General features: G+C 48.7%; 1 protein-coding gene across 2 annotated transcripts in view; it reads left to right on the forward strand.

The window, feature by feature from the left end:
• ZDHHC16 (zDHHC palmitoyltransferase 16) overlaps positions 1-11517 on the forward strand; it is a 35611-nt gene extending 24094 nt beyond the window's left edge. For both annotated transcript variants that reach the window (XM_075348387.1, XM_075348388.1), the window contains 3 exons: positions 8450-8573; positions 9109-9179; positions 9882-11517. In XM_075348387.1, the coding sequence (XP_075204502.1) occupies positions 8450-8573; positions 9109-9179; positions 9882-9996 (310 nt within the window). In that variant the 3' untranslated portion in view covers positions 9997-11517. The remainder of the gene's footprint in view (positions 1-8449; positions 8574-9108; positions 9180-9881) is intronic.
• The last annotated feature ends 1695 nt before the right edge of the window (positions 11518-13212 follow it).

Below are 13212 nucleotides of genomic sequence, written 5' to 3' on the forward strand. Positions count from 1 at the left end.
GTCGCTGGACCGAGCCGGAAACCAAACTTCCCATCAACATCTTGGAACTCAGATCAGTTCGCCTAGCTCTATTTCATTGGAAGGCTCTGCTTCGCGGACACCCAGTTCGGGTGCAGTCCGACAATGCAACCACTGTGGCCTACATAAACCATCAAGGCGGAACACGCAGCCGTGCGGCAATGAGAGAGGTATCTCAAATCCTCAACTGGGCCGAACAGAACATCCCAGCGATATCGGCGGTCCACATCCCGGGCGTGGACAATTGGGCCGCCGACTTTCTCAGCCGGGAGGGCCTCGACGCCGGAGAATGGTCCCTCAATCCCAGAATCTTCCAACAGATCTGTGCCAGGTGGGGGACCCCCGACGTGGATCTCCTGGCCTCCAGGTGGAATCACAAGGTTCCCCAGTTCGTCTCCAGGGCAAGAGACCCACTAGCGCTCGCAACGGACGCCCTAGCGATCCCCTGGTCGCAGTTCTCTCTGCCGTTCCTCTTCCCTCCACTTCCGCTTATACCCAAGCTAGTCAAGAAGATCAAGGCGGAGGGAGTTCCGGTAATTCTCGTGGCCCCAGATTGGCCTCGACGCCCGTGGTACGCAGAGCTCGTGCACCTTCTCGCCGACGTTCCGTGGAGACTTCCAGACGTCCAGGATCTTCTCACTCAAGGGCCTTTTCTTCACCAGAATTCACAGTCGCTCAATTTAACGGCATGGCTGTTGAAGCCGCAGTACTAACTTCCGCGGGATTCTCAGAACAGGTCGTCCAGACAATGATCAAAGCTCGGAAGCCTTCTTCTTCCCGCATTTACCACCGGACGTGGAAGGCCTATTTCCGCTGGTGTGAAGCTAACCAGGTCACAGCCATGACCTTCTCCTTACCAGTTCTGTTGTCATTCCTACAATCTGGTCTAGAGGCTGGATTAGCACTCAGCTCCCTCAAGGGTCAGGTGTCTGCTCTTTCCATTCTCTTTCAAAGGAGGATTGCCTCTCGGTCACAAGTTCGCACATTCATTCAGGGAGCCGCACATGCGGCGCCCCCCGTTCAACCTCCGGTGGAGCCCTGGGACCTTAACCTGGTTCTGTCTGTTCTCCAGCATTCTCCCTTCGAACCTATGCAGGAGACGTCCCTCATGTTCCTCTCTTGGAAGGTCGCCTTCTTAGTTGCCATCACGTCAATCAGGCGGGTATCTGAGTTAGCGGCGCTTTCCTGCCGCTCTCCATATCTTGTCTTCCACCAGGATAAGGTAGTCCTCCGTCCGGTTCCTTCTTTTCTGCCCAAGGTGGTTTCCTCCTTCCATCTTAACGAGGACATTGTTCTTCCCTCCTTTTGTCCGAATCCTTCACACCCTCGTGAGATTCTTCTCCACAAGCTGGACTTGGTCAGAGCTCTCCGTTTGTACATTTCCAGGACCTCTCAATTCAGACGGTCGGATTCCCTTTTTGTACTTCCGTCTGGCCCGCGCAGAGGCCTACCTGCCTCCAAGTCCTCCATTTCGCGATGGATTCGCTCTGCCGTACTGGAAGCCTACCGGGTAAGAGGGATAACGCGCCCACTCAGGATTACGGCCCACTCCACCAGGGCGGTGGGAGCCTCGTGGGCGGTCCGTCACCACGCTCCAGCGTTGCAGCTCTGCAAAGCGGCCACCTGGTCTTCGCTCCACACTTTCACTAAGTTCTACAGGGTCCACACTTTCGCATCCTCCGATGCGAGCCTCGGTAGAAGAGTCCTGCAGGCTGCAGTGGACCGAGGTCAGCCCTGAGAGTAACATTAGACCCACCCGCGGGACTGCTTTAGGACGTCCCATGGTCTCTGTGTCCCCCAATGAAGCGATAAAGAAAAGTAGATTTTGGGTACTCACCGTAAAATCTCTTTCTTGGAGCCTTCATTGGGGGACACAGCACCCGCCCTTGTGTTGGACATATGTTACTGTTCAATGTTTCTGTTGGCTGTTGAGTTTAATGTCCACTTCTGTATGATTGAGCGTTTTGTTCTACTGTTGTCTCCTATTGCTTTCTCACTAACTGAGGTACAATTGCCGGTTGGTGGGTGTATACTGCATAGGAGGAGTTTCCTTGTTTTTTGCTTAGTGTCGCCTCCTAGTGGCAGCAGCATACAACCCATGGTCTCTGTGTCCCCCAATGAAGGCTCCAAGAAAGAGATTTTACGGTGAGTACCCAAAATCTACTTTTTTGCAACCTGTACCTCTTGTGGGGCTATGTTACCTGCGGGTTCCACCTACCCTCACTGTGAGCAATGCTCGACCCCTGTTGCACTTGCTCAGCCGGAACCTCGGTCACTAGTGGGCCCCTCGGCTCAGGCAGACCCTCCTGCTTCCACTGTCCAGGCGGCAGGGACAGAGTTTGCAGTTTTTGCTGAGAAACTCTCTGAGTCGCTTTCACAATCCATGGCTCAGTCTATGGACAAATGGTCTGCCAAGCTACTAGAAGCCTTGCAGTCCAGACCGGTCCTTACACAGGCCCCGGGCACTGTTGGATCATCGCCTCCAGGCCCCTCTCGGTCTGCGCCGCAGCGTGCTCCTGGGGTGGCCCCTAGGTCTCACGTGGAGGACTCCTGCACGGACCACAGTCCCAGACCGGCTAAGCGGGCTCGCTGGGAATCTTCCCCGACTTCCTCACGCTGCTCGGGGTCTCAGCTTGAGGACTCTCTGGAGGACGAGGCGGACGTCGCAGCTCAGGGCTCTGACCCTGACGTTGCCCTCAATCTTGATACACCTGAGGGGGACGCCTTAGTAAATGATCTTATATCGTCCATCAACCAGGTGCTAGATCTTTCTCCCCCACCTCCACCTATAGAGGAGTCGGCTTCGCAGCAGGAGAAACACCAGTTTAGGTTTCCCAAACGTACACGGAGTGCGTTTTTCGATCACTCTAACTTCAGAGATGCTGTCCAGAAGCATAGAGCATTTCCGGACAAGCGCTTTACTAAGCGCCTTACTGACACACGTTACCCCTTCCCCTCTGACGTAGTTAAGGGTTGGGCTCAATGTCCCAAGGTGGATCCTCCAGTCTCTAGACTGGCGGCTAGATCTGTAGTTTCAGTTGCAGATGGCTTATCGCTAAAGGATGCCACTGACAGGCAGATAGAGCTCCTGGTGAAATCCATCTATGAAGCCACAGGCGCATCTTTTGCCCCGGCCTTTGCAGCCGTGTGGGCACTCCAAGCTATCTCAGCTTGTCTGTCTGAGATTAATGCGGTCACACGTACCTCTGCTCCGCAAGTTGCGTCTTTGACTTCTCAGGCGTCGGCTTTTTCGTCCTACGCCATGAACGCCGTCCTGGACTCTGCTAGCCGTACAGCGGTAGCATCCGCTAATTCTGTGGCAGTCCGCAGGGCCATGTGGCTACGCGAATGGAAGGCAGACTCTGCTTCCAAGAAGTTCTTAACCGGTTTGCCGTTTTCTGGCGACCGATTGTTTGGCGAACGATTGGATGAAATTAAGGAATCCAAGGGAAAGGACTCGTCCTTACCCCAGTCCAAACCGAAGAGACCTCAGCAACGGAAAATACAACCGAGGTTTCGGTCCTTTCGGCCCTCAGCCAAGTCCCAATCCTCCTCGTCCAACAGGCCAGAGAAAGGCCAGAGGAACTCCTATGCGTGGCGGTCTAAGTCACGCCCCCAAAAGACCGCCGGAGGCACTGCCTCCAAGGCGGCCTCCTCATGACTTTCGGCCTCCCCGAACCGCATCCTCGGTCGGTGGCAGGCTCTCCCGCTTTTGCGACGCCTGGTGGCCACATGTCCAAGACCGATGGGTGAGAGACATTGTCTCACGGTTACAGGATAGAGTTCAGCTCTCGTCCTCCGACTCGTTTCTTCAGAACATCTCCGCCCCCATCTCGGGCCGGCGCACTTTTTCAGGCTGTGGGCGTTCTGAAGACAGAAGGAGTGGTGATTCCCGTTCCCCCTCAGGAACATGGTCACGGCTTCTACTCCAACTTGTTCGTGGTGCCAAAGAAGGACGGATCATTCCGTCCCGTTCTGGACCTCAAACTGCTCAACAGGCATGTGAGCACCAGAAGGTTTCGGATGGAATCTCTCCGCTCTGTCATCGCTTCGATGTCACAAGGAGACTTCCTAGCATCAATCGACATCAAGGATGCTTATCTCCATGTGCCGATCGCACCCGAACATCAACGCTTCCTGCGTTTTGCCATCGGGGACGAACACCTTCAGTTTGTGGCACTGCCTTTCGGCCTGGCGACAGCCCCACGGGTCTTCACCAAGGTCATGGCATCCGTTGTGGCGGTCCTGCACTCTCAGGGCCACTCGGTGATCCCTTACTTAGACGATCTCCTAGTCAGGGCACCCTCCCGGGTGGCATGTCAACACAGCCTGACCGTCGCTCTGGCGACTCTCCAGCAGTTCGGGTGGCTCATCAACTTCCCAAAGTCCAAGTTGACACCGACCCAATCACTGACTTACCTCGGGATGGAGTTTCATACTCACTCAGCGGTAGTCAAGCTACCGCTGGACAAACAGCTTTCGCTGCAGACAGGGGTGCAATCTCTTCTTCGGGGTCAGTCACACCCCTTGAGGCGCCTCATGCACTTCCTGGGGAAGATGGTGGCAGCAATGGAGGCAGTGCCCTTCGCGCAGTTCCATCTGCGCCCACTCCAATGGGACATTCTCCGCAAATGGGACAGGAGGTCGACGTCCCTCGACAGGAACGTCTCTCTTTCCCTTGCAGCCGAAACCTCTCTTCAGTGGTGGCTTCTTCCCACTTCTCTATCGCAGGGAAAATCCTTCCTGCCCCCATCCTGGGCTATGGTCACGACGGACGCGAGCCTGTCAGGGTGGGGAGCGGTTTTTCTCCACCACAGGTCTCAGGGAACCTGGACTCCGATAGTCTTCTCTTCAGATCAATGTTCTGGAGATAAGGGCAGTGTATCTAGCCCTAAAGGCGTTCCATCGGTGGCTGGAGGGCAGGCAGATCCGCATACAGTCTGACATCGCCACGGCGGTCGCGTACATCAACCACCAGGGAGGCACGCGCAGCCGGCAAGCCTTCCAGGAAGTCCGGCGGATTCTACTGTGGGCGGAAGCCACAGCCTCCACCATCTCCGCAGTTCACATCCCGGGCGTAGAAAACTGGGAAGCAGATTTTCTCAGTCGTCAGGGCATGGATGCGGGGGAATGGTCTCTTCACCCAGACGTGTTTCGAGAGATCTGTCGCCGCTGGGGAACGCCGGACGTCGATCTCATGGCGTCACGGCACAACAACAATGTCCCGGCCTTCATGGCACGGTCTCAAGATCACAGAGCTCTGGCGGCGGACGCGTTAGTTCAGGATTGGTCGCAGTTTCGACTGCCTTATGTGTTTCCTCCTCTGGCGATATTGCCCAGAGTGTTACGCAAGATCAGATCCGACTGTCGTCGCGCCATTCTCGTCGCTCCAGATTGGCCGAGGCGGTCGTGGTACCCGGATCTCACGGTGGGTCAGCCGTGGGCGCTTCCAGACCGCACAGACCTGCTGTCACAAGGGCCGTTTTTCCATCTGAATTCTGCGGCCCTCAACCTGACTGTGTGGCCATTGAGTCCTGGCTCCTAGCGTCGTCGGGTTTATCTCAGGATGTCATTGCCACTATGAGACAAGCCAGGAAACCAACGTCCGCCAAGATCTATTACAGGTCGTGGCGGATCTTCTTGTCCTGGTGCTCTGATAAGGGTTTTACTCCCTGGCCTTTTGCCTTACCCATTTTTCTTTCATTCCTTCAATCCGGAATGGACAAGGGTTTGTCACTCGGCTCTCTCAAGGGACAAGTATCAGCGCTCTCAGTATTTTTTCAAAAGCGCCTGGCAAGGCTTCCGCAGGTCCGCACGTTCCTGCAGGGAGTTTGCCACATAGTTCCACCCTACAAGCGTCCGCTGGAACCCTGGGACCTTAACAGGGTGTTAATGGCTCTTCAAAAGCCACCTTTCGAGCCGCTGAGGGATGTCTCTTTATCACGTCTTTCGCAGAAGGTGGCATTTCTTGTGGCAATTACCTCACTCCGAAGAGTGTCGGAGCTTGCAGCGCTGTCATGCAAATCCCCTTTCCTGTTTTTTCACCAGGATAAGGTGGTTCTGCGTCCTGTCCCGGAGTTTCTCCCTAAGGTGGTATCTCCTTTTCATCTCAATCAGGATATCTCCTTACTGTCCTTTTGCCCTCATCCAGTTCACCAGTGTGAAAAGGATTTGCATTCATTAGATCTAGTGAGAGCACTCCGGCTCTACGTGTCTCGCACGGCGCCCCTGCGCCGTTCAGATGCGCTCTTTGTCCTGGTCGCTGGCCAGCGTAAGGGTTCGCAGGCTTCCAAGTCAACTTTGGCTCGGTGGATCAAGGAACCGATTCTTGAAGCCTACCGTTCTTCGGGGCTTCCTCTTCCTTCGGGGCTGAAAGCCCATTCTACCAGAGCCGTGGGTGCGTCCTGGGCATTGCGACACCGGGCTACGGCTCAGCAGGTGTGTCAGGCAGCTACCTGGTCTAGTCTGCACACCTTCACAAAACACTATCAAGTGCATACCTATGCTTCGGCAGATGCCAGTCTAGGTAGGCAAGTCCTTCAGGCGGCGGTTGCCCACCTGTAGGAAGGGGTCGTTTTCGGCTCTCTTTTATTGAGGTATTCTTTTACCCACCCAGGGACTGCTTTTGGACGTCCCAATTGTCTGGGTCTCCCAATGGAGCGACAAAGAAGAAGGGAATTTTGTTTACTTACCGTAAATTCCTTTTCTTCTAGCTCCTATTGGGAGACCCAGCACCCGCCCCTGTTCCCTTCGGGCTGTTGTTCTTTTGTGTACACATGTTGTTCATGTTGAATTGTTCTTTTGGTTATGGTTTCAGTTCTCCGAACATCCTTCGGATTGAATTTACCCCAGACCAATTTATAAGTTTCCTCCTTCCTGCTTTTGCACCAAAACTGAGGAGCCCGTGATCCACGGGAGGGTGTATAGGCAGAGGGGAGGGGTTACACTTTTTCAGTGTAATACTTTGTGTGGCCTCCGGAGGCAGAAGCTATACACCCAATTGTCTGGGTCTCCCAATAGGAGCTAGAAGAAAAGGAATTTACGGTAAGTAAACAAAATTCCCTTCTTTTCAATAACTGAAAAAATATAAAGTATTAATGTTTTATATTATATTTACAGATTTGTTTTTAATTGAGAAAAATATATATATAAAAAAAAGTGATATTTTCCACTCTTAAACACTAGGGGGAGCAGCTGCTGAAATCCGACTGCAGAGCTACTGTAGAAATATATCACATTACAGCTGCAGTAAAAGTGGATGGAATCTGCTCTCTTGTGTGTGACGTCACCTCCCCCTCCCAATATGGGTGTTTCCAAAAGGATAAGTGGAAACATTCCCCAACACGTCTGTTTGCTGTCAGTGAGTGGAAACATTCCCCAACACGTCTGTTTGCTGTCAGTGAGTGGAAACCACACATACACAAAGATATATAGCTTGCAGAGCGTCGCTCCGCCAGTGTCATGTGTCAGGAGCGATGCTCTGCAGACCATTCCTGTGTATGTGTCAGGAACAATGCTCTGCAGACTGACACAAGCAGGGAGATATACTGTATACCGCGCTGCCCCACTGAGCTGCTAGGAGCAGAGGCCAGAGGTGAGCACACACAAGTGGGGGAGCGGGAGTAGTAGCGTACCAGTACTCACCCATCCCGGCGGGTGACAGGGAAGCTCCGCAAAGAAAGCGCTGATCTCCTCCCTCTGCTGCGATCTGGACAGCCTAGGGGGCTTTATTTCATAATCACTATTATGAATACAAAAATAAAAAAAGTGACACCTTATCTTTAACAAACAGAGCTGCAGTGTAAATCATAGGGGTGAGGCTGGACTTGGATTTAAAGGGAATCTGTTACTAGGCTTTTGCCACCTAATCTGAGAGCAGCACAAGACCCTGATTCCAGCGGTGTCACTTTCTGAGCTGCTTAAGTTAGTTTTGATAATCTACTGTTGATTAAACAGTGATTTTATCAGTACAGGACTACTTGGCGTGCTGCATGTAGTCCAGCATATTCATGAGCTCTGTATAACTGCTAGATCTGCAGCAGAGAAAACATTGATTTTATCAAAATGACAGCAAACAGCTCAGTAAGTGACACATCACTGGAATCACATGTCTTTACATCATGTGGCTCTCAGATGGGGGAGCAAAAACCTGGTGACAGATTCCCTTTAAAACCTCAGGAGTTAATAATTTGTCAACCATTCTAACTTAGTAAATTATTTACTTCTACTAATTCTGGAGCATTCACATTGTGTTCATCCTCTGTTATTCCTCCTGGAAATGAATGTATAAATTACCTAACTGCTGGACATGAGCATTCCCATTTTTAATAGGGTTCACTGATTGGGCTTGTCTAAACAGTTTTTCCATTGACAAGGGGAAAAGGACAATCTGTAGGAGGTTGGATTCATTCCTGTTCTTGATACTTTGCAGCTCGGTGGCGGTGGCTCTCGGTGCCCTCACGCTTTGGCATGCCATGCTCATCACACGAGGAGAGACCAGCATAGAAAGACACATTAACAAGAAGGAGAGGAAGCGGCTGCAGGAAAAAGGGAAGGTACGGCTGCATTCACATTTTGTTCTCCACTCTTGGTCACATCTACATTATTAAAAAACAAATAAACATTCCAGGCAATTGGTGCAGGATCTGGGGGTGGGGGGTGCCCGACATCACAAATGCACAAAAAAAAAAAATCCCAGCTATTGCTCCGGGGCGGGGCCTGTGGGGGCTCCGGGGCGGGGCCTGTGGGGGCTCCGGGGGCGAGGCGCTGTCATAGACCCTGCCCTGTAAGATTATGTCCATTCATTTCCCTGTAGGGGGCAGGAGAATTCACTCTGCATGTGCCATGCATGCTGCTGCATGGCATAGTCTGTGGCCTCTCTTGGGCTTTACACCCGAATCATCAGTTTGTAATGGTCCATAAAAAAAAAAAAATATATATATATATATATATATATATATATATATATATATATATATATATATATATATATATATATATATATATATATATATATTATATATAATATATAATTATACATTTTTGATTTATTTTCTGCCCTGGTCACAACTATTTTTTTATCTTTTGCAGATATTTCACAATCCGTACAGTTACGGCCGCTTCAGCAACTGGAGACTTTTCTTTGGGGTCGAATCACAAATGTAAGTTCTTCTCAAATCTAATGACGAAAGTGAATTAAAAGGATGTGGACACATTCGGTGGCTATTTTTTTAAATTATTATTGTTATTATTATGATTATTAAATAATCATTCTCTCATTGGGAGAATTAACATTCCTGGACAGTTCTTAGCTTTTTTTTTTCTTTTTTTGCAAGTCTATATGCTTTACTTTACATTCCTAGGTGTAAAATGAGTTAACTGAGAATCTGTCAGTGAGCTTGTTTTAGGGTGTATCTCTGCTCCTGAGCTCCTGTATGCCCATTTCTGACCACATTATAGTGGAGCAAAGGTCATTAATCAATTTAAGGAAGAATAAAATAGAAGAGCTAGAAACCTGGCAACAAGCTCACTGATAGAATCTCAGTTAACTCAATCTGCAGCCAGCGATGTAAAGTGAAGCATAAGGCCTCAGAAAAGCTACAATTTTGCAAATTTTTAATAAAACCAGAATGCAAAAAAAGATTAACTCAAACTTCAAGCATTTAAATAAAATAGCACCAAAGTTAACCATATAATTTAAGTAGAAAAAAAAGTTTTGGTGCTGTGTTGATTTCCCAGTCCACTTGATGGTCTTACATGGTCCATAGATCAGACATGAGGGGAACACTAGAGGGTGCCATCAGCTTGCATCAGCAGTATCTGGACATATATCTTTACATTGTCTTTTTTTTTTTTTGTCCCAGGCAATGGATCACTCGTGTCCTACTCCCGTCCGCACACCCGGCTTACGGGGACGGTTTGACATGGAACGCTCCACATTGGATCCCCATGAAACAGACGTCTGTCCTTGCAATATAGAGAGGAAACATTTTCTCCAGGGGGTGATGCAATGCATCACCGGACACTTTGTAATGTCGATACGATTGTGTTTGTGTTACACCAGCAAAAAAAGCAACATGACTGACGGGAGAAAGCATCCTGCCCTGTCCTGCAGGATTAGACTGGGTTTCCACCTAATAATGAAGGCTTATTGTTTGTATCAAGTGTTAAAAAGGGAAAAAACTGTATATTTTTATTCCAATATGAAGCTTTGTTTTCTAACAGCGCCACTGCTGCTTTATAGGCAGTGCCTGGTATTGCACCATTAAAATAAATAGGGCTGAATTGCAATACCAGATGCAGCCTGCGAATAGAAGTGGCGCTGTTTGTAAAAGTAGTCATGGATTTCTAGTGGCATACAACCTTTTTATCTAGCTGAGAGCTCTATATCCAGAGGCAGCTGAACATGCTAATTACCTTAAAGGGGTAGTCCAGAGCTGTGCACTAACATGGGGCATGAGTGGCAATGACAAACTCAAAGGCTTTAGACAATTCTTTGTTTTTAAAGAGTTCCTCGGCTGATCATACGGAGTCTTCTTACTTCACTTTATTCTGTAGCAGAATTGGGCAGCAAGTGTTCTGTTTCCCTACAGCTCCCCCGCAGGTGAAAAGAAGCATTACATATTGCAATTAGCTGTCCATGTGATGCATGAATGTGCAGGTCCTCCAGTGTGAAGACTGTGTAGCGGTTCGCCGAGCAGTGCACTGACTATATGAATGCAGGATTTCTCAATTGGTATATTGACTTCCCCTTTAACCTTCGTCCGGCTGAGTAGGTACAATTGTAACTATTCAGTTTTTAAAATTGCAATAATTTTTTTCCCCCCCAAAAGCCGTAGAGGGCTGAAATTTCGTGACATCTCTGCAGTTTTGGTCCAGAATATATTGGCCAAATTTCAATAAAATATCTCCACCCCCTTCCGAGATAAGGGGTCGCTGTTAACGTTGTAAAATTATGCAGCCTGACGAAGGTTAAAGGGGTTGTCTAGAATTAAGAAAACATGTCGAACTTCTTCCAAAAGCACTACCCCTGCCTACAAGTTTAGTGTTGCATTACAGGTAAGATCCTTTGAATAATGCAGAAATGCAATACTAGTCACAACCTGTAGGGTGGCGCTGTATTTGAAAGAAGGTAGACATGGTGTTAACCCTTTTTAAAAATGCTGGAGCATCTGTGCCTGGTCTTGAGCCTCCGGCATTTGCTGGAATTGTTGTGTAGCCCCAAACAGTCTCTGATTACTAATGATGAGTATTCCCTAATCATGTTCAAGCCACACCCATGCTTCACCGTGACTCTGTATTTTAGGAGGGACTAGACTCCGCCTTCCAGTTTCTGTAATTGCACATGTACATTAACAGCCATAGACTGACTCCAAACACTTATGTATAGAAGCATCTAATGAGTGTGTGCAGAGATTATTCTACGAGTGGAGGAGGTGATCTGTGACATCGCCTATTGTGATTGGTTTATCCTGTGTCATTAGCTGGGTGTAGAGGCGTTACCTATCATTGTGCCTCTGATGATAGTCTGCCGAAAGGACAGGAAACATGTAGAATGGCCTCGTTAGTGTTCAAATTGCAATTTTTCAAAAACAAAATACATTTTTTTTTCAAATCAATGATTTTAAGTAACACCTGTGTAAAAACAATAGCTCATTTTCTGATGAGATATGTCCTTTAAGACACTAATGAATCTTCTCCATTTTTTCTTTCTAATAACCTGAACGACCACTTTTGAGAAGCTGTTCCTTTCTATATGGTCTGTATAAAGTGTGCAGGATGACGGCAGCAATGAATGGGTTAATGGACAGAAATGCGGCCATGGCCGCATATAATCTCAAGGACGAGATGGGAGTACTTCCCTTTCCCTGAGAGCCCCGCCTGTGCGCAATGTTGCTTTACTGCCTTATCTAGGTCTTCAGCATTCATAATAAATTCCCCACTTGTTAATGAAGATCAGAATATTCTGCCCCGGTCCGCACAGCAAAGCTTATCAGGTGCCGTCAGCCCGTTGTATGCGCTCTCGAGAAACACAATTCGTTATTTTTGTAACCTGCGCAGTAACGTTATGTAATGTTCACTGCGGATATAATGTATACATTCCTAAAAATCTGCGGCCACTTTTTAGTACATTCAGGTTGATTGTCTGGACTATTTTGCTGACAAGTGTGAACATTACCAATCCTGGATTATCAGATCTTAGACTTGTAGTACGACAAGATGCTTCCACCTTACTTTGTACTATTAATCACCCACCACAGGCAGATTTTGGTAAATTCTTTCATTTTCAGCCCTTACTGTTTGGTATGGAGCGTGTGCTGATTGTGGAATATTGATGTGATTTATTTATTAAAAATCTTCTATAGGAATGGTTTTCTGACTGGTTAATAAACATTTAGAGAGGGTCTTCATCTCTTTACCACCAATGATTACATTCCTAAACCAGTAAGTCCCACAGCGATGGTTCTGTTCATTGGGGGCCGGCATAGCCCTGCCCGGTAAGCGTGAGTTCAGACTCTGGGGAAGAGGTTTGACCTATGGCCATTTGGGCGTCCATCTATCTACAAGAAGGTGCAGTATTCTTTTGAACTACTTGATCTGATTTGTTCTGGAGCCAGAACTACTAGATCCATACTGTAAATTAAATACCCTTCAGGCCGCCATGTTACCTTTTTAGCTGGAGCTTGCACCTGCCTATTTTAACAAAAGTTAGGATGTGATAGATATTTGGCCTAAGTATAGACCATAAATCTCTGCTCGCAGTGCCGTAGAGGCCTCAGCTGTCCGACCAGGTACAGAATCCTAAATATATATATACTAGCTGTACTACCCGGCTTCGCCTGGGTTAATAACTGCTAACAAAATAGAATGTATTAACGCCCGGGATAGTAACTGTCTCTCTGTTTCTCTCCCATTTTCTGTCTGTCTTCCCCTCTGTATAGATCTCTCTGTCTCTTTCTCCGTCTGTCTCAATCTCTTTCCGTCTGTCTGTCACTTTCCCTGTCTGTCTCTCTCTTTCCCTGTCAGTCTGTCTCTTACCCTGTCTGTGTCTGCCTCTGTCCCTGTCTGTTTTTTCCTGGCTGCATTGTGACACGCCAACATTCCATATAAGAGCGTGGCTGTGCATTCTTCTGAAGTTCTGGCTGCACTGTGGCTCCCAGCTCCATTTGCTTTAATGGAGGCAGGTTTTTTGGC

This window comes from Anomaloglossus baeobatrachus, chromosome 5 (assembly GCF_048569485.1).
Source record: "Anomaloglossus baeobatrachus isolate aAnoBae1 chromosome 5, aAnoBae1.hap1, whole genome shotgun sequence".
Lineage (NCBI taxonomy): Eukaryota > Metazoa > Chordata > Amphibia > Anura > Aromobatidae > Anomaloglossus > Anomaloglossus baeobatrachus.